This window comes from Sander vitreus, unplaced genomic scaffold, assembly GCF_031162955.1.
Source record: "Sander vitreus isolate 19-12246 unplaced genomic scaffold, sanVit1 ctg257_2, whole genome shotgun sequence".
NCBI classification, from domain to species: Eukaryota; Metazoa; Chordata; class Actinopteri; order Perciformes; family Percidae; genus Sander; species Sander vitreus.
Window position 1 is genome coordinate 1 of NW_027595426.1, and position 20,668 is coordinate 20,668.

General features: G+C 43.2%; 1 protein-coding gene across 2 annotated transcripts; it reads right to left on the bottom strand.

Annotated features, from left to right (window-relative positions):
* Window positions 1-9,470: 9,470 nt before the first annotated feature.
* On the bottom strand, window positions 9,471-20,276 carry LOC144513467 (GTPase IMAP family member 8-like). Of its 2 annotated transcripts, none has more exons than XM_078244555.1 (3): window positions 20,168-20,276; window positions 15,812-16,388; window positions 9,471-12,304 (listed from the first exon to the last, which is right to left on the bottom strand). In XM_078244555.1, the coding sequence occupies exons 2-3, from the start codon at window positions 16,365-16,367 to the stop codon at window positions 11,475-11,477; spliced, it is 1,386 nt and encodes a 461-aa protein (XP_078100681.1). In that variant the 5' UTR covers window positions 16,368-16,388; window positions 20,168-20,276; the 3' UTR covers window positions 9,471-11,474. The 2 variants fall into 2 exon arrangements, with proteins under 2 accessions (XP_078100681.1, XP_078100680.1); XM_078244554.1 differs by having other exon boundaries at window positions 15,812-16,385; window positions 20,168-20,275.
* Window positions 20,277-20,668: the final 392 nt, after the last annotated feature.

Below are 20,668 nucleotides of genomic sequence, written 5' to 3' on the forward strand. Positions count from 1 at the left end.
GTTTTAAACTGGTTGTTTTTCATGTTGATGAATTAATTTGTTGTTTCTCTGAATGACTTTTATAAAATGTCTACCTGAATAAAGTTTAACACGTTTTATTTCCTCGTGTTTCTGATCATGTCAGTTTTAAAGATCAAATATAATCAGAATATAAATGATGTCGCATCATTGGATGATTATATTTGATAAAGTCATGTGTCTGAGAAAGATTATTGATTAAATATGACACATGTTCCGATGTAGACAACATGTTTTAGGCTTCTGATTAATAAACATGTAAAACATTTGTCTTGGTGCTAATCAGATTAAAAAGACAATACATACACAGGAACATACAGTACATAAAAGACAATCACATAGACAATCATTCAGACCAGTAAAAAGATGTAAAGACCTTGTGCTATTGCAACTTCCCATAAAGTGTCTGGTGCATTTAGTCCAGGTTTACTCTGCAAGGTGCCTGAGCAGTAAGGAGCCTAATAGTACCAGGGTAAGTACTGTTACTGAGCATTAAGGAGTCTAATAGTACCAGGGGAAGTACTGTTACTGAGCATTAAGGAGCCTAATAGTACCAGGGGAAGTACTGTTACTGAGCATTAAGGAGTCTAATAGTACCAGGGGAAGTACTGTTACTGAGCAGTAAGGAGCCTAATAGTACCAGGGGAAGTACTGTTACTGAGCAGTAAGGAGTCTAATAGTACCAGGGGAAGTACTGTTACTGAGCAGTAAGGAGTCTAATAGTACCAGGGGAAGTACTGTTACTGAGCATTAAGGAGCCTAATAGTACCAGGGTAAGTACTGTTACTGAGCATTAAGGAGTCTAATAGTACCAGGGGTAAGTACTGTTACTGAGCAGTAAGGAGCCTAATAGTACCAGGGTAAGTACTGTTACTGAGCAGTAAGGAGCCTAATAGTACCAGGGGAAGTACTGTTACTGAGCATTAAGGAGTCTAATAGTACCAGGGGAAGTACTGTTACTGAACATTAAGGAGTCTAATAGTACCAGGGTAAGTACTGTTACTGAGCATTAAGGAGTCTAATAGTACCAGGGTAAGTACTGTTACTGAGCATTAAGGAGTCTAATAGTACCAGGGTAAGTACTGTTACTGAGCATTAAGGAGTCTAATAGTACCAGGGTAAGTACTGTTACTGAGCATTAAGGAGCCTAATAGTACCAGGGTAAGTACTGTTACTGAGCATTAAGGAGCCTAATAGTACCAGGGTAAGTACTGTTACTGAGCATTAAGGAGTCTAATAGTACCAGGTGAAGTACTGTTACAATAGCTGGATGTTTTGCCTCTGAGACTTTGAACTCTCATTCCAGAGGGCAGTAGTTGGAAGAGGGACCTGGCAGGGCCGGAGGGGTCGTCTAGCACTTTCTGTGCTTTATGGCTGGTCCGCGTGGCGTAGATAGAGGCTACAGATGGGATGGCATGACCCATAAATTTGGATGCGGTGTGCACCACCTTCTCCAACTGCTGCCTCTCTGAGGAGGTGGAGTTACCACACCAGACAGAGATGGAGAAGACTAGCACGCTTCCCTCTTCAGGGACTGACATATGGTGGTGCCAAGAAATTTAAAACTGGACACTCTCTCCACTACCTGGTCATCAAGCAATGCAATTCTATATAGATCTTTGTCACCACTTTTAAAAGCACGATTTTTCTCTGCCCATCATTTTTAATCTCTTTATTGAACCATGGCTTATTATTACTAAAAACAACCACAGACTTTGAGGGTATGCATGAGTTCTTTACAAAGTATATATAAGAGGTGGCTGTGTCAGGGAAATTGTATAAACCATCGCATGCTTCCCTGAAAACATTCCAGTCTGTTTGTTCCATACAGTCACTTAACATTTCCACAGCAGCAGGTGTCCTTGTGGATCATTTAACAGTTTTTAATTGTTGAAGGTACTGAGGCATTAAAAAGATCATGTTATGGTCAGATTGACCTAGAGGCGCCCGTGGCACAGCACGGAACGCCTGAGGGAGTATGCAATAACATTGGTCCAGTGTTTTCTCACCTCTCGTAGCAAGGTGTATCTGTTGTTTGTACCTGGGGAGTGATTTGTTCAAGTTGACATGATTGCAATCCCCCATTAACAGAAGGACCGAGTCCGGGTGCGCTTTCTCAATCTCTGTGACTTGGGCAGCCAATTGCTGCATAGCCGATGTGGCTCTGGCCTGCGGGGGGATGAATACACCCATCAGGATAATGAAGGCCAATTCCCTTGGTAAATGGGAGGGCCTCCAGTTCAGGCGAGCATGACCGATATATTGTTGTAGTGTTGGTACACCACCTTTCATTCACAAGGAAGGTGACCCCGCCGCCCTTCTGTTTCAGCGAGTCCGCAGTACGTTCCGCCCAGAACGGTGAGAGGCCGGCTGGTAGTATTGCTGAGTCGGGGACTCCCTCGTGAAGCCAGGTTTCTGTGAAGCACATCACCAAGCAGTCAGCTACGTCGCCTCTGAGCTGATCAGAAGGGACAGCTCATCCCTCGTTAGCCAGCGATCGGACGTTGGACAGGATTATGCTGGGCAGTGGACAACAGTGTTAGCACCTTTGTAGTCGCACGAGAGCCCCGGCTCTTCTCCCTCGCATCCGGGGTGGTTAGTTGCGCCCCGAGGCCGAGGCCTTCTTGGTCAGCCGTGACAATATGGTTTCAAAGTCGCTTGATGAGTACAACAGTCTTGGAGGAGGCTGCTGCACGCTGTCCGGAATATGCAGTAATTCAAGTCTGTCATATTTAATCAGACAATCCACACGATCCACACCTAGACAAACAGTTAGCAGCCAGAGTAACCAGAGCAGCTCCATGTCACCATTCTGCGGCGCCATCTTGAAGATAAAGAGATTAGGGATGAACTTATCCCGATACCAGTATCAGGTATCGAGTCCGATACTGTGCTCATGTACTCGTACTCATAAAACTTTGTATTCTGTTGTCATGAGTTCAACATGATTCTGATATTTTAATCTGTTGATCACTTTGTTTTTAATTGATTTATTGAACAAATAAACAGAACCATATCTAAACTCTTTGTTTAGCTGCTGTTATTAAAACATATTTTATTAGATGTCATCAGACTGATTCATTTTATAGTATATACTTTTTCAGTTTCTCAAAATGTTGTTTTGTGATCAAATGGAGCACGTTCAGTCTCTGAAAGGCGTGCAGCGTGTTGCTATGGTTACCGTGTTGAAGGACATGTCTCCTCTGAACGGTGTGAAACAGATCTGAGTTGGGTTTTCTCTGGTTTGGGGGGCGTGTCTCTGGTTCATTGGCTGTGTCCCAGCTGACAGCCAATCAGCAGAGACCTGTCTGTAAACTCGTGGTGATAACAAGGCAGAGAGCTCACAGCAGGATGTTCACTGACTGAATAAACTAGTACTATCAACTCTTCCACGTAGGAGAAACGCCATTTACTTTCAAGTTCTCGCAGTTTGTTTTCTAATGTCTTTATCAATGTTGAAGATGAACCAGGTCAGCTCTTTATTTGAAGAGCCAACAACATGATGAAGTAATGAAGAAGTCATGAACATCATTAATACAGCAGAAATCATAATAATAATAATAATAATAATAATAATAATAATAATAACCCTATTTTTACTGTAGGCCGTGTTGTCCTCTCTTTACTGTAGGACGTGTTGTCCTCTCTTTACTGTAGGACGTGTTGTCCTCTCTTTTTAATGTAGGCCGTGTTGTCCTCTCTTTACTGTAGGCCGTGTTGTCCTCTCTTTACTGTAGGACGTGTTGTCCTCTTTTTACTGTAGGCCGTGTTGTCCTCTCTTTACTGTAGGCCGTGTTGTCCTCTCTTTACTGTAGGCCGTGTTGTCTCTTTACTGTAGGCTGTGTTGTCTCTATACTGTAGGCCGTGTTGTGTCTTTACTGTAGGCTGTGTTGTCTCTTTACTGTAGGCCGTGTTGTGTCTATACTGTAGGCTGTGTTGTCCTCTCTTTACTGTAGGCCGTGTTGTCCTCTTTTTACTGTAGGCCGTGTTGTCCTCTCTTTACTGTAGGCCGTGTTGTCTCTATACTGTAGGCTGTGTTGTCTCTTTACTGTAGGCCGTGTTGTCTCTATACTGTAGGCTGTGTTGTCTCTTTACTGTAGGCCGTGTTGTCTCTTTACTGTAGGCCGTGTTGTCCTCTCTTTACTGTAGGCCGTGTTGTCCTCTCTTTTTACTGTAGGCCGTGTTGTCGTCTCTTTACTGTAGGCTGTGTTGTCCTCTCTTTACTGTAGGCCGTGTTGTCTCTTTACTGTAGGCCGTGTTGTCTCTTTACTGTAGGCCGTGTTGTCTCTTTACTGTAGGCTGTGTTGTCCTCTCTTTACTGTAGGCCGTGTTGTCTCTATACTGTAGGCTGTGTTGTCTCTTTACTGTAGGCCGTGTTGTCCTCTCTTTACTGTAGGCCGTGTTGTCGTCTCTTTACTGTAGGCTGTGTTGTCCTCTCTTTACTGTAGGCCGTGTTGTCCTCTCTTTTTACTGTAGGCTGTGTTGTCCTCTCTTTACTGTAGGCCGTGTTGTCCTCTCTTTACTGTAGGCCGTGTTGTCTCTTTACTGTAGGCCGTGTTGTCTCTTTACTGTAGGCCGTGTTGTCTCTTTACTGTAGGCCGTGTTGTCCTCTCTTTTTACTGTAGGCCGTGTTGTCCTCTCTTTACTGTAGGCCGTGTTGTCCTCTCTTTACTGTAGGCCGTGTTGTCCTCTCTTTACTGTAGGCCGTGTTGTCCTCTCTTTACTGTAGGCCGTGTTGTCCTCTCTTTACTGTAGGCCGTGTTGTCTCTTTACTGTAGGCCGTGTTGTCTCTTTACTGTAGGCCGTGTTGTCTCTTTACTGTAGGCCGTGTTGTCCTCTCTTTTTAATGTAGGCCGTGTTGTCCTCTCTTTTTACTGTAGGCCGTGTTGTCCTCTCTTTACTGTAGGCCGTGTTGTCCTCTCTTTACTGTAGGCCGTGTTGTCTCTTTACTGTAGGCCGTGTTGTCCTCTCTTTACTGTAGGCCGTGTTGTCCTCTCTTTACTGTAGGCCGTGTTGTCTCTCTTTACTGTAGGCCGTGTTGTCTCTTTACTGTAGGCCGTGTTGTCTCTTTACTGTAGGCCGTGTTGTCTCTTTACTGTAGGCCGTGTTGTCCTCTCTTTACTGTAGGCCGTGTTGTCCTCTCTTTACTGTAGGCCGTGTTGTCTCTTTACTGTAGGCCGTGTTGTCCTCTCTTTACTGTAGGCCGTGTTGTCTCTTTACTGTAGGCCGTGTTGTCCTCTCTTTACTGTAGGCCGTGTTGTCCTCTCTTTACTGTAGGCCGTGTTGTCCTCTCTTTACTGTAGGCCGTGTTGTCTCTTTACTGTAGGCCGTGTTGTCCTCTCTTTACTGTAGGCCGTGTTGTCTCTTTACTGTAGGCCGTGTTGTCCTCTCTTTACTGTAGGCCGTGTTGTCCTCTCTTTACTGTAGGCCGTGTTGTCCTCTCTTTACTGTAGGCCGTGTTGTCTCTTTACTGTAGGCCGTGTTGTCCTCTCTTTACTGTAGGCCGTGTTGTCCTCTCTTTACTGTAGGCCGTGTTGTCCTCTCTTTACTGTAGGCCGTGTTGTCCTCTCTTTACTGTAGGCCGTGTTGTCTCTTTACTGTAGGCCGTGTTGTCCTCTCTTTACTGTAGGCCGTGTTGTCTCTCTTTACTGTAGGCCGTGTTGTCTCTTTACTGTAGGCCGTGTTGTCTCTTTACTGTAGGCCGTGTTGTCCTCTCTTTACTGTAGGCCGTGTTGTCCTCTCTTTACTGTAGGCCGTGTTGTCCTCTCTTTACTGTAGGCCGTGTTGTCTCTTTACTGTAGGCCGTGTTGTCTCTTTACTGTAGGCCGTGTTGTCCTCTCTTTACTGTAGGCCGTGTTGTCTCTTTACTGTAGGCCGTGTTGTCTCTCTTTACTGTAGGCCGTGTTGTCCTGTCTTTACTGTAGGCCGTGTTGTCTCTTTACTGTAGGCCGTGTTGTCACTTTACTGTAGGCCGTGTTGTCCTCTTTACTGTAGGCCGTGTTGTCTCTTTACTGTAGGCCGTGTTGTCTCTCTTTACTGTAGGCCGTGTTGTCGTCTCTTTACTGTAGGCCGTGTTGTCCTCTCTTTACTGTAGGCCGTGTTGTCTCTTTACTGTAGGCCGTGTTGTCTCTTTACTGTAGGCCGTGTTGTCCTCTCTTTACTGTAGGCCGTGTTGTCCTCTTTACTGTAGGCCGTGTTGTCCTCTCTTTACTGTAGGCCGTGTTGTCTCTTTACTGTAGGCCGTGTTGTCTCTTTACTGTAGGCCGTGTTGTCCTCTCTTTACTGTAGGCCGTGTTGTCCTCTCTTTACTGTAGGCCGTGTTGTCTCTTTACTGTAGGCCGTGTTGTGTCTATACTGTAGGCCGTGTTGTCCTCTCTTTACTGTAGGCCGTGTTGTCTCTTTACTGTAGGCCGTGTTGTCTCTTTACTGTAGGCCGTGTTGTCTCTTTACTGTAGGACATGTTGTCTCTTTACTGTAGGCTGTGTTGTCTCTTTACTGTAGGCTGTGTTGTCTCTTTACTGTAGGCCGTGTTGTCTCTTTACTGTAGGCCGTGTTGTCGTCTCTTTACTGTAGGCCGTGTTGTCGTCTCTTTACTGTAGGCCGTGTTGTCCTCTCTTTACTGTAGGCCGTGTTGTCCTCTCTTTTTACTGTAGGCCGTGTTGTCGTCTCTTTACTGTAGGCCGTGTTGTCTCTTTACTGTAGGCCGTGTTGTCCTCTCTTTACTGTAGGCCGTGTTGTCGTCTCTTTACTGTAGGCCGTGTTGTCCTCTCTTTTTACTGTAGGCCGTGTTGTCGTCTCTTTACTGTAGGCCGTGTTGTCGTCTCTTTACTGTAGGCCGTGTCCTCTCTTTACTGTAGGCCGTGTTCTCTCTTTACTGTAGGCCGTGTTGTCCTCTCTTTACTGTAGGCCGTGTTGTCGTCTCTTTACTGTAGGCCGTGTTGTCTCTTTACTGTAGGCCAGTCTACTGTTCCCAGTCCAGGGGTCTCATTTATAAAACTGTGTGTAGGATCCTTACTAAAAGTGTACGTACGCCCAAAAGCCAAAAATGGCGTACAGTAAAAAAAAATCTGATTTACAAAACTGTGCGTACGCACAACTGTAAGCAAAGTGTGTGTACATGAATCAGCCTCTTATCCCCCCCTGTACACGCCCATTTTTAACCATAAATAGTCAATGCAAAGCACCTCATGAATGCTGATCAGTATATGAATGACCTGGCTGTTATTTCGTCACGCCGAATCATGACGACTGGCGGAGAAAAAGCAAAACAACTTTTCAAACGTCCGGGAATTACTGCAAATTGAATTATAATTTTGGCCAGTTCTCGCATAGTGTAGGGAAATCTGATCTATAGACTACCTATATTAAATACCGTCCAAAACGGCAGCTATTACGGCACTCTGGGACAGCTTCGATATACCAGACCTATATGATAAGATTTAACAGAACTATATATTATATCCAAACAAGCCTTAGTGATAAAGTTGAAGATTATACAGTAAGCTATTTCTAAAAAACACTCCGCTGTCTGCCGTTTCCTTCAGGAAACAGCCAGTGGCCCCCAGAGTGGTGAGGACCTGTCTATGGACCGGGATGGACCGGGATGGCACAGTTCCGGCGCGTTGCCCTCTCTACTGGACCCAGTTCAGTACATAGATCCAAGAGCTCAGCTTTAGGGAATCTAAATCGGCATATTATCCAGTCATCATGGTCCCTGAAGTCTCTCTCTCTCCTGATTCTTCCATTAGTGTCGTCCTCCTGCAGGGCAGCAGGGCCATCATGCAGCATTACACACGGGGGGAGGGGGGGGTCACCGCAGTATTTATATGTTAACAACAATTTGTGATTGTTAAGACCATGCCAAAATCACAGCATCAACTAGTGGTATCTCCACCCCGAGATACAATCTAAAGATGAAAGAGTCTAATAGGCAAACACACTTTTCTTCATGCAGGTTTTGTCACAAACGGTATTAAAGTTCGGACTGATAACGAGGACATTAAGGGTAACGATTGGGCGAGAGCCTAACGGCTGTATTTTCAGACATTTGATGTATGCAAAGTATTAAAGACATTTATTAAGTTATTTACACTGTGTTCTGCTGTTATGTAATGCGAGGTATTTGATGCTATCCTGTATTCCATGCAGTCGGGCCGTCTCCTCCTCCTGCGCTCCGTAGCGGACAATGTGACGGCGAGACAGCGCCCATTAAACATTAAGAAAGAATTTTCAATTTTATTTATAGTACCAAATCATAACAGGAGTTATCTCAGGACACGTTACAGATAGAGTAGGTCTAGACCACACTCTATAATTGACAAAGACCCAACATTTCCAGTAATTCCCCCAAGAGCAAGCATTTAGTGATTTAAGATTTGAGTTTAGTTGGCCTCTAGCTCCCCCAGTAAGAGCTTTGACCCCATGTTGGCTGAGTCCTGCAGCGGTGCAGGTTTGAATCCGACCCTCTGCCCCTTGCTGCGTGTCGTCCCCCATCTCTCTCCCCCTTTCCTGTCTATCCACTATCTATATAAATGAAGGGAAAAAGCTCCAAAAAAATTATTAAAAAAAAGATTTGAGTTGGATTTTACATGGAGTTTATAGAACAATTATCCCTCAGTACGAGAGAAACACCACTGCTGGATTTAATCTTCATGATGACGTGGATGATGGAGTGAAGAAATGTGCGTGAGGCATCAATACTTGAAAATATTACAAGTAATCTTATTCCCACATTTACTCTCTGCTGTCTGACTTCAGTTCACTACCTCACCATCTGAGTCATTGTCTCCAAAATGTGCGTCCGCGGACGGACCGCGGAGGACCGCGCATTCTCCCGTCAAGTTTGTTTTTATAAATCACAACCTTTGCGTGGGAAGTGGCGTACGCACATTTTCAGCCCTGTTTTGTGCGTACGCCACATTTATAAATGAGACCCCTGGTCCATATTCTGAATTTTTACCAAAGTTAGTTTTCAAGTTTTCTTTCTGTAGCTCTTCTCAAAAAGAAGGTGATGAAACAAAGGAAATTAGCACCTTGGTTTAACCTCGTGAGAACTTGAAAGTAAATGGCGTTTCTCCTACGTGGAAGAGTTGATAGTACTAGTTTATTCAGTCAGTGAACATCCTGCTGTGAGCTCTCTGCCTTGTTATCACCACGAGTTTACAGACAGGTCTCTGCTGATTGGCTGTCAGCTGGGACACAGCCAATGAACCAGAGACACGCCCCCCAAACCAGAGAAAACCCAACTCAGATCTGTTTCACACCGTTCAGAGGAGACATGTCCTTCAACACGGTAACCATAGCAACACGCTGCACGCCTTTCAGAGACTGAACGTGCTCCATTTGATCACAAAACAACATTTTGAGGAACTGATATAATATTAATCAGTCTAATAGAATACTTTATTAAACCTTGAAAACAAACAATTTAATAACAGCAGCTAAACAAAGAGTTTAGATATGGTTCTGTTTATTTGTTCAATAAATCAATTAAAAACAGATTTATAAAATCTCATGACAACAGAATACAAAGTTAAACAACTTCTGAAATCATGTTTATGAATTCATAGTCAATGTGAGAACGTGTCAGATTTTATGAAATGAATGATCCAGTAATGTGACATCATTTATATTCTGTTACATCATAACTCTCCAAAACTCATCATCAGAAACATGAGAACATACAACATTTGATAAATGTCATCAATGTAGAAATGTATAAAATTCAGAGATACAACAAATGATTGTTTATGAACATTAAAAACATTATAATGAATATATTGATTATATTTTTCAGAAGAAGCTTGAAATCAAGAGTCAATAACTTGTAAATATTCAACCTTTTACAACAATAAGTGATGAAAAAGACAACTGGTGACTTACCTTAATACCATTATACATTTGGGTGGCAATTATTGAAATGATTGAGATCTGTTATTTTCAGACAGCTGATATGCCAGTGCCATACTGGAGCAGGTTAGAGCTGCAGGAAACAATCAAGGTACATTCTCTTTTTACTATGCCAAACATGAATATTAAAATGCATGTACACCATTCTTTTCAATGTTCTGGCTCTCTTTCTGGGTTGTGACCCAGCCTCCTGCCTTCCCCACTCCTCAACCTCTATTCACCCAGGGCCCTACTTCTACTCCTCCTCCCCAGCCTACAGTCCCCCCCACCCACACTCCGGCCCTACTCCTGAAACCAACCCACCACAGCAGTCATCCCCTTCAGGCAGCTTCCATCCATTTCCATCCAGACCGCCAGAATCCCAGACAGGTACAGGGAATTAGTTTGTAATCTGAGGATTACAATATAATATGAATGGCTCTTAACAATACTGCAATGTTTTTACAGAAGTCATACACACAACTACTGGAGCTGACCAGACAATACCAAAACATCTACAACAACAACAAAACAGCCTTTTACAAAAAACTGGAACATGCCTTCACAGAAAGAGGATTCACATTCACACTGGACAAGATAAGGAAGAAACTGGGTAACATGGCCACCACTTACAAAAGAGCTAGGACAGATCTGGAGCAACAGGAGAGGGCAACATCAGCTGGGAATATTACCTGGTAAGGTATGTACATCTGAAATGTTATTGGGGGACTTCATTAATTGTCGTCCATAATTCTTTTTCAGTATTTTTCCACCCACAGCTATAAGGCTTCATCAGCACACTCTGGAAGGGGGGGAATTATCACAGCAAGGAATGTTAAAATACCTATTTGTGCCTGTCTTGATTTTGACTAAAATTCCATTGTCTCCTTTTTTACAGCAAATGGATGAAATATCTGGTGGCTCTGGGGGGGGTAGTGCACCACCCAGCATTATTATCCCCACCTTCCTCTGCAGCGCTGTGGAGGAAGGTCTGGACACGAGAGACCTTCCTCCGCTCCGCAGCGTGTGGATGGTCTGGTAAAGCGAGACTACTTGATAAATAACATGTTTTAACATGGTTACTTTATGTTTTAATGCAATAAAAATAATGGTTGCATTGCTTTATTGGCAGAGGAAGTTAGTTTATTTTGGTGCAGAGGGGGTCTGTGGTTACTGACGGTTAAACTACAATAGAACTAGTTTATTAGATGTGTTGTCTGAAACTAAAGAGATCAGATCTGATTTGAACGTCCACACTGGAGGGTCATAGAGAAACGTGATATCATTTAAATAATAATAATGTATTATATTTATTGAGCCAGGGGCTGCGACTGCTGGACAGGAGCCCTGAGCCAGTTCCCAACCCAACTCCCTACGGACTTAGATACTGCCACCCAAATATTGAGATCATTTGTCACATGTTGCCCTTAAGAATAGTTCAAACTCCGCCTACTTTCTCACCTCCACACAGCTGACCAATCAGAGTCAAGTCAACTTTTATTTCTATGGCCAAATCCCAACAGAAGTTATTCCATGAGTGCTCGTGCTACTCCTACTCCTACTAGTCCTCATACTACTCCTCCTACTACTCCTCCTCCTACTCCTGATCCTCCTATTGCTGCTCCTATTGCTGCTCCTATTGCTGCTCTTGCTCCTGTTCCTACTGCTACTGCTGCTCCTACCCCTGCTCCTATTGTCACAGACAGAAACACTAAGAACCAATTTAGGCTTTTAGTCTTTAGGAACAGTTTAATTCTTTTCCGTGTTGTCTTGCCTGACAGGTTCCTTCTTTTATTTAAGAATGTCTCAACCATCCTGAACATCTCATCTGTGTAGTTCTGTCCACCATTATCTGAGACTATTTCATCTACTTTACTCAGCAAGTTTCTGACCTGTGCCCTGTTTCCTCTCTTTGTGTTGTCAAACACACAGAATCTACCACCACACATGGAGACCAGAGCAGAGACATGTTGGTTGGACTGGATCAAATCATCAATGGACCGACCTCCCAGCTCGTCTCCGTGAGTGAAAAGCACCATGGAGTACTTATGGGCATTTCTTTCAAACAGTTGTATGAGCAGCTCGAACAGTTTGATGTCCATTTCTGTGATTTTACCTATTCTGACCACAATAACGAAGGCATGTGTTCCTGGACTGGCCTCTACTACTGACTTCATGATCTCTTCATACAGCTGTTTAGGAGTCAGAACCTTTCCAGTGATTCCTGGAGTATCGACCACCGTGACCCAGCGACCCTCCACTCTGGCTGACTTACAGACTGGCCCAGTACTGACTGAATCAAAGCCACCGACGGATTCAAACTGCTTTGATCCCAGGATGGTGTTTCCTGATGAACTCTTCCCTTCTCCAGGACGACCGAGCAGCACCATCCTCCTGTCTGTGGAACCATCAGATAGAACACAGAAAACACATTTATATTAAAAATATGAAAAAGAGTTCAAATTGTCATAACAGATATACTTTTATCAAAACTCTCCAGATGGTAAACAACTAATAATAAACAGCAGCAGTTTTGTTTAGGAAGACCATGCTAAACAATATCCTTCCTCCCATTTCCTGGCTGTTATCCGGGGCCGGCTAGTGGTGGCAGCAGGTTAAACAAGGTAGACCAGACGGTCTCTCCCCAGCCAGGTTTCCAGATCTAGTTCTGCTTCCTGCTTTCTTACAGTTCAGACGCTTTGTCAGAACCATCCTTCCCATCTTCTCCACATTGACACAGATATGTGCACTTTAAGGAGGCCTTTTTGCAGTTGCATTGCGCCTGGTACTAGGGCAGCACGATTGTGGCCAAAATGATAATCACGATTATTTTGATCAATATTGAGATCACGATTAATTATCACGATTATTTGTTGATATTAACCAAAACTAATTTTATTGTCACATTATAACTAACTATAACTGCTTTTACATCCATATTGTGCTACATTCCTGCTAATGTACAAATATGTACATCAAAATAAAACAGGTCCTCTTATTCACCAAAATTCAGTGCATCTACTTAAAGAATAAATAAAAATAAATAAAACAAAACATTTTCCATTATGTAAATATATATTTAGGAAGCAAAATATAAACTTGCATTGTACCTGCATAATTGATCTGAATAAAACTCAAAATATATATAATAAAAAACAGATATTCCATAACCGAATGTAACCAAATGAGAACATTCAAGGCAGAACTGTGCAGAAAAGACACTAGAAACACTAGCCTGTCAACATTTTCTGGCTTGAGGGATGAGCGAAGGCAGGTCACCACAGCTCGCTTGAGTTCAGTAGAGCAGACGGCTCTGCAGAGTCGTGTAATTATGACTTCATGACTTTTCATAAACAGCTGAAGGAGCGGCGGTGTGTGGTGTACATAGCGGAAACCCTGTTGTGCGTCTGCCCTATTTCTGATACCGTGGCGGCAGAAATCGAGGAAGCACCGTCTCTGATGTTCCCTCCACCAGTCAAGCGGGTCCTCCTAAAACAATCTCAACTCGAAGGCTACCTCCAGAGGGACGCACACCTCGTGTAAAAATATAAATAGAAGACTGTCCTGTTTTAACGTTTGTAGAGCGGATCTCCACGGAGCAGACGCACCACTACGCTGTCTGCTGTCGGCAGTTTCATTGATTATAGTGTGAGCGTTTGAACATCCGCTCCGCTTAGGTTACACGTGCAATGTAGCCGGCCCGTTTACTGTCGTCGCTGCTTGATGCTCACCTTTTCTCGACTTGTTTTCTTTGTTAAGATAGTTTAGCCTTATGACCGACTGCTATCTGTTGTGGAGTTTTCCTCCCGTTACTCTGTCCTCTGTGACTGTCTACATCTAAACTAAGCTGCGCGGTGCAGGGAACCACTCTGATTGGCTCACGGAGGCACATGATCAGACAGTGGTTTATGGAGCGCTAGATTGACTTTGCAAAAGAAAAGAAACTTTGATAATGAGCGTTCTATGAGCGCAATGACGCATTTTAAATATCGCTCGATCACACAAATTTGATCGTGGGAAGCCAAAATCGGGATCGTGATTAAAATTTGATTAATTGTGCAGCCCTACCTGGTACTCATTCTTGCAGCCACAACGTAACAACGTAACGTGTTTTTCACAAAGAAAGGAAGAGGAATGGAGCAAACCCCCCCCCCCCCAACAAAGAATGCACGGGGCAGCACCTCAAAAGAGCAGTATACCAAGAAGGACACGCACTTCAGCTGGAACCAAATATGCCATCTCCAAAAGACAGACTTGGGTTGGATAAAGCCAAGCAATTGAAGACCATTGTGGACAACTCTTCCACAGGCTAGCCTGTCCATCCATCCCCGGCTGCCAGGGGCATTGCCAAGGCAAAATGCTAACAACAGCATCCAGGGTCTGATACTGAGGCACAAGGCACTTAAGCATCTGTATGATGCAAATTAGCAGTGATAAAGGCGGATAAAGCTCTGCATTCACACAAAATCTGGCAATGTGGCACATTGTTGTGCAGAGGTGTGCAAAGTAGAGATGGTCCGATAGCATTTGTTGCTTCCCGATACCGATTCCGATACCTGAACTTGCGTATCGGCCGATACCGAGTACTGATCTGATACCAGTGTGTCATATATTTTATTATGTTTTAACAACTGTATACTACTATCCCTGTATGGATGATATGATTTCTATCTTTGTCGGTCTGGCTCAGGTTAAACTCTTTGTGAAACATGAACGCCACAGAACGTTCTTTTATTCTCCAGTTTGACAGTCAGTTATAACGGAAAAACAACATAAATAAACTACTTTAACGTATTTTTTCTTTAGGGCTTTATTACGTAAGCCGTACTTCCCGATACCGATTAGGCAGTATCAGAGCAGATACCGATCGGAACATCTCTAGTGCAAAGGTGTGTGTGTGTGTGTGTGTGTGTGTGTGTGTGTGTGTGTGTGTGTGTGTGTGTGTGTGTGTGTGTGTGCGTGCCAGGAAAGAATCAGAAAATAACATTTTATTGCTCTGATCACTGCTTTGTTCTCGTTGGTCTCACATTGCCAGCCCTATCTCTACAGCGCTGTGGAGACAGGGCTGGCTCTACCACAGATTCATTCCAGAATAGGAGAAAAAAATGCTCTGGGTTGTTCGCATTTCTTTAAACCAATCAAAAAGGTCTTGGACGGCGCTCTCAGGAAGGAACTGGTTTTTGGGGAACATTTGCACCCCCCAAAAGAAAACATCCTGTGTGATGGGATGCCCTGCCAACACACACAATTAGCAAACTAGAGAGTAAATGAGGAGAGGGAGCCGCATTAGCGAGAACATAGTCTGGATCAACGACAGTACATTTCCAGGATAATTGCCTCACCTCTCCTTCCTCTCTCTGTGTGTTGCCGTTCTCAAACTCTGTTCTCTTCGGGAAACAAGAACAACGGTGCAAAAATGTAGGCCTGCTTGGTTCTTTCAGGGAATGATTGATTTATAAAGAATATGTTAGATCATTTCCTCTCTAACTGGGACGTTTTGGGACTGATTGGTGGGATTGCTGTGGACGAAGTCCACACAGAGATACACTGGTAAGAGCCAATGAGGTTTAACCATGTATCAGCTCATTTAAATAGCTCACGTTACTGTATTAGGTCAACAGTTAACTTCATTTAATATTGGATGTGGAGTTTCCTTTTGCGTGGTGTAAATGTTCCACCAGAACCAGATCCTTCCTGAGACTATTTAGAAAAGTCCCCATCACTGCGTCTGGAGCTTAGCGCCGCCCAGACCATTGTGATTGGTTTAAAGAAATGTAAACAACCCAGAGCGTTTTTTTTCCTTATGTGATAATGCATCTGTTGTGTAGCCAGACCTTCCTCCACAGCGCTGTGGAGATAGAGCTGGCTATGCCAGAAATGTGTATAAGATTATATAAGATGGTACCTGGTGAGTCAGGTAGTTGCTGGGTACTGAGGTGGCCTGTCTTCATCAGCAGCTCTCTGACTTGTTCCTGTTCTCTGTTTTCATTGTTGAACAGATGACATCTCCCTGAAAATGTTGAATGGTGTGATGAACTTTCTTCACCTCCAAAGATGAAATCCTCCAAAGACCGGTCCTGTAAGGTGTCTCCATGGGTGAAGACCAGGTGACACTTATTGAACCCCTGAGGTCCGAGGACTCTTTCTACTGCCTTCACAACCTCAGCTTGTTCTTTGGTGAACCGTCCGACGCTGAACACCACCAGGAACAGACGAGGTCTGGAGGACTGCAGGACGCAGGTCTGAATCTCCCTCTCATATTCAAATATTTCCGGAGTGTCGATCACTGAGATCCGTTTCCCAAACACAGTTCCAGTTTGTGTAGAAATCTGCGTTGTCACTGGTGTGGAGGATTGTCTTGACTCAAACGCTGGTCGTCCCAGGATGGTGTTTCCTGAAGCACTTTTACCGACTCCGGTGTTTCCCAGAAGGACGATGGTGAGATCTGGATCTGGTTCCATGACTGAGAAACAATAAACCTGCTGGAGACAACAGAGAGGGTACAATCAGTGGTGAATGAAAACTACTTGCTGGCACTACTTCCCAGTTGATGCTGGTCACAAGCAGCCACAGAATAATGTTACTCTGGTGGTTTGATTTGACTTAAATAAATCTATACATCAACATTATTACTGTTTTTAAATTCGGTTTATTTAGCCGATTTCAGATGTAGATATTGTGCTAAACTAAACTCCATCTCACTGGACATATTTACTGTTAAATGAAGAAACTGCTAAATGAAGGCAGTTACTTTTGTTGCCGATGTTGTTAATAACTTCTCCCCAATTTCAGATCACATTCCTGTTGGAACATGTTTGATTGTGTAGTTTTTGGTTTTGAAGCTATATTGGTGATTTCTACTGGGAGAAAGTGCCGCTACACAGTTACAGTCAGTCTTCAGCTGCAATGACGGACGGGAGGCCTAAAGGGTCGCCGCCTGCGGAGTGAAGTGTCTGTTGACGTTGACAAGTGTATCGCGTGTGATCTAGCATCTACAGCGGAGTAGGGTTTAGTTCAACTTTAATCAAGCATTACTTTTTGCCAAATATGGACGTAGGAGGTCATGTTTTTATCTTAGCCAGGGGTAATCTGGATTGACAATAGTTCATTCACTGGATTTACTTGCAAAACGCTACTTCAACAACAACCTCGTAGCTAGCGAGCTACACGCTGAAAATATCAAGTTATGAAGAAGATGTAGACGGAGGTTTTAATAAGAATATGTCAGATCGTTTCCTCTCTAACTGGGAGGTTTTAATAAGAATATGTCAGATCGTTTCCTCTCTAACTGGGAGGTTTTAATAAGAATATGTTAGATCATCTCCTCTCTAACTGGGAGGTTTTAATAAGAATATGTTAGATCATTTCCTCTCTAACTGGGAGGTTTTAATAAGAATATGTCAGATCATTTCCTCTCTAACTGGGAGGTTTTAATAAGAATATGTTAGATCATCTCCTCTCTAACTGGGAGGTTTTGGGACGGGTTGGTGGGATTGCCGTGGATGAAGGTAAGAGCCAATGAGGTTTAAGCATGTATCAGCTTATTTAAATAGCTCACATTACTGTATTCATATATAAAAGGAGACCCTTGTTCAATTGTAATTGTCTGTTCTGTGTGTTCAAAAATATAAAACAATAAAAAGTTGATCTAAAAAAAAAAAAGGAGCAAGAATTAAAAAAAACCTCACTCCGCTATAACGCCCCAACACCATCCAGTGCACCAGTAGAAAGACTTTTCAGTCTCGGGAGTCTTGTGCTCACCCCAAAATGCTACCGTCTTGGTGATGGACGCTTTCAGCAACCTTCTCCTGATGCCCTATGTCAACAGATATTTTGGTCAACTGGGTATAGTTGAATAGGCTAGCCCCCCCCCCCCAATATACAACCATAAGTAGGCCATATAGGTCGAGGCCATGAGTGTCTTCAATATTTATTTTACCAGCCTGGTTGGCTGCAGCTACCTCTGTTGTGGAGTAACAGCGTTCCTGTTTATACTTTATTTGTGTACTTTTCTTTGTGGGTGGGTCCAATATAGCCAAGCTGACATTTTATGTGAAGTTGGACTGAAATGACTGAGCTGTATTTTCACATGAGGTCTTATAGGCCCTTTATTTTTGGTATTCTTGAAAAATATGGCCAGCCCCACAGAGCCATGAGCTACATACGTGTAGTTATAAGTGATTCCAATGTTACCAGCCTTTATTTGGTAGACTATGTTTTAGTTAATGTTTGGCAAAGAGCAGGATCCCTCTATTTGACCTGTGTTTTATTAAAAAAACTAAAATATCAAGTACAGGCTGTGTTTAGCCTACATGTTAATGTGGTATTTCCAGGAGGCCTAATTCTCCAAGAGCACTTTTTGATTCTTTATGAAGCATAAGCTATGTCAGCCAATGCTGCCAGCTTTGTGCTGTGAACTGGAATTAAAAGCCGAAAAGAATAAGAATTGTGTATGTTATCATCATTAGACTATAGGTTAGATAATAGTGGGCTCTAGCTCTACTGTGATTCATATGCAGAGGCTTTAAATATGAACAGGAAATGATTCTTTGCCTGCTTCTGTAAGTCTGAGCGTGATTGTTACTTCTGTACTGTGCCATCAGGGTTGGGTCGTAACGGATGACATATAATCTGGATTACATAATCACATTACCAAACAGTAACTAGAATCACTCCAGATTACAATAAAAAACTGTGTAATCAGATTACAGTTACAATGTTGAGGATTACCTGATTACATTTTCAGTGTTTCCCACACATGCGCCATACAATCAATACTGGCCACCACATATACACACAGACACACACACACACAGACACACACACAGACACACACACACACACACAGACACACACACACACACAGATACACACAGACACACACACACACAGACACACACACAGACAGACACACACACTCACAGACACACACACAGACACACACACACACACACACACAGACAGACACACACACACACAGACACACACACACACACACACACACACACACACACAGACAGCACACACACACTCACAGACACACACACACACACAGACAGACACACACTCACAGACACACACACACACAGACACACACACACACAGACACACACACAGACACACACAGACACACACACAGACAGACACACACACACACACACAGAGACACACACACACACACACACACACACACACACACACACACACACACACACACACACACACACACAGACACACACACACACACACACACACACACACACACACACACACACACACACACACACACACACACACACACACACACACACACACAGACACACACACAGACACACACACTCACAGACACACACACACACACACAGAGACAGACACACACACAGACACACACACACACACAGACACACACACACACACACACAGACACACACACACACACACACAGAGACACACACACACACACACACACACACACACACACAGCTGTGAATCAAATAAACTTAATATATATAATATATTATTATATAATAATGTTATGTCATGTTTTTACTCTTCCAATGAAGAAGGCCCGTGTTGAGGAAGAGGAGCAGCCTGAACCAGAGCTGACCAGTCCCACCACTGGAATTAGTTATGTTATTCATTTATTTACAATATTTTCAAGAGAGGACAGCGTCCAACAGCGTGTCCTCCTCAGTTTTTGACACGTGATTGTTATGAAAAGAAGTGTTCCACCCCTGACCCCGCCCTGTGTGCCATGAGCCTTCACTGTGTCTATATATTAGGTTGTTAGTCGCCTTAGGGGCCCACACTCTCATCATGCTACACCATATTGTCCTGACTGGATATATAATGAGCTGCAGTAAACTACATTTCAGCATTTAGAATGCCAAGTCATACTTTCACGGATATTTTGGTAAAAGTAACTCAAAACTAATGCAAAAGTAGTGTAACGCATAACAATTCAGAGACAGTAATATTGTAAAATAGCTAATTACTCTCAGATGACAGTAACTAGTAATCCATAATGTATTACATTTTTTAAGTAACTTGCCCAACACTGATCACTAGAGCCGTAGGTGAAGTTTCTAGATTATAGATTGTAAATTCCCCGGCTGCTGCTGCTGCGTCTCTGACTGTTAGAGAACAGAAGATCTGACCACGGTCAGCAAGCCCAAGCTCATGAAAATGCGCTAAAGTATATATGTATATGCTAATTATATATAATACAACATATATCCATAAAAACATTAAGAAAACTCACGTGAAAACAGCGCGCGATGTCGACGTTATTCTCCGCTTCTTATTCCTCGTTTCATAAACTCCGTCGAGCTGCAGCAGTTATAACACACGGAGACAGGAAGAAGGGCGGTTCCTACCACATTAAAACACGGGGTTTTCTCTTTTTTATTATAAATATGAAGGTTTGTGAAGAGCTGCTGTCTCTGTCTTCTTCCTCGCAGATTCTCTTCTGTCCTCACAAAGCTGTTTTTTGGGACGTGTCTTTGTCAATGAGACTTTTATTTTGAAGGTCTGGATCGGACCTTTCTGTTTGGACAGACCTGAATCTGAGGGGAGACAGGAGACGTTCACGGTAGCGGAGATGGCGGAACATTAAGTTTTCAGTGAGTTAAATAGTTTGTGTCTGAATAAACTTTATTAACAATGTAATCACAACTTTATACGATGAAATTAAACTGCATTAATATAAAATTAGTAAGCTAAGTTATTTTAATGTCAGTGCTACTTTCACTATGAACTGACC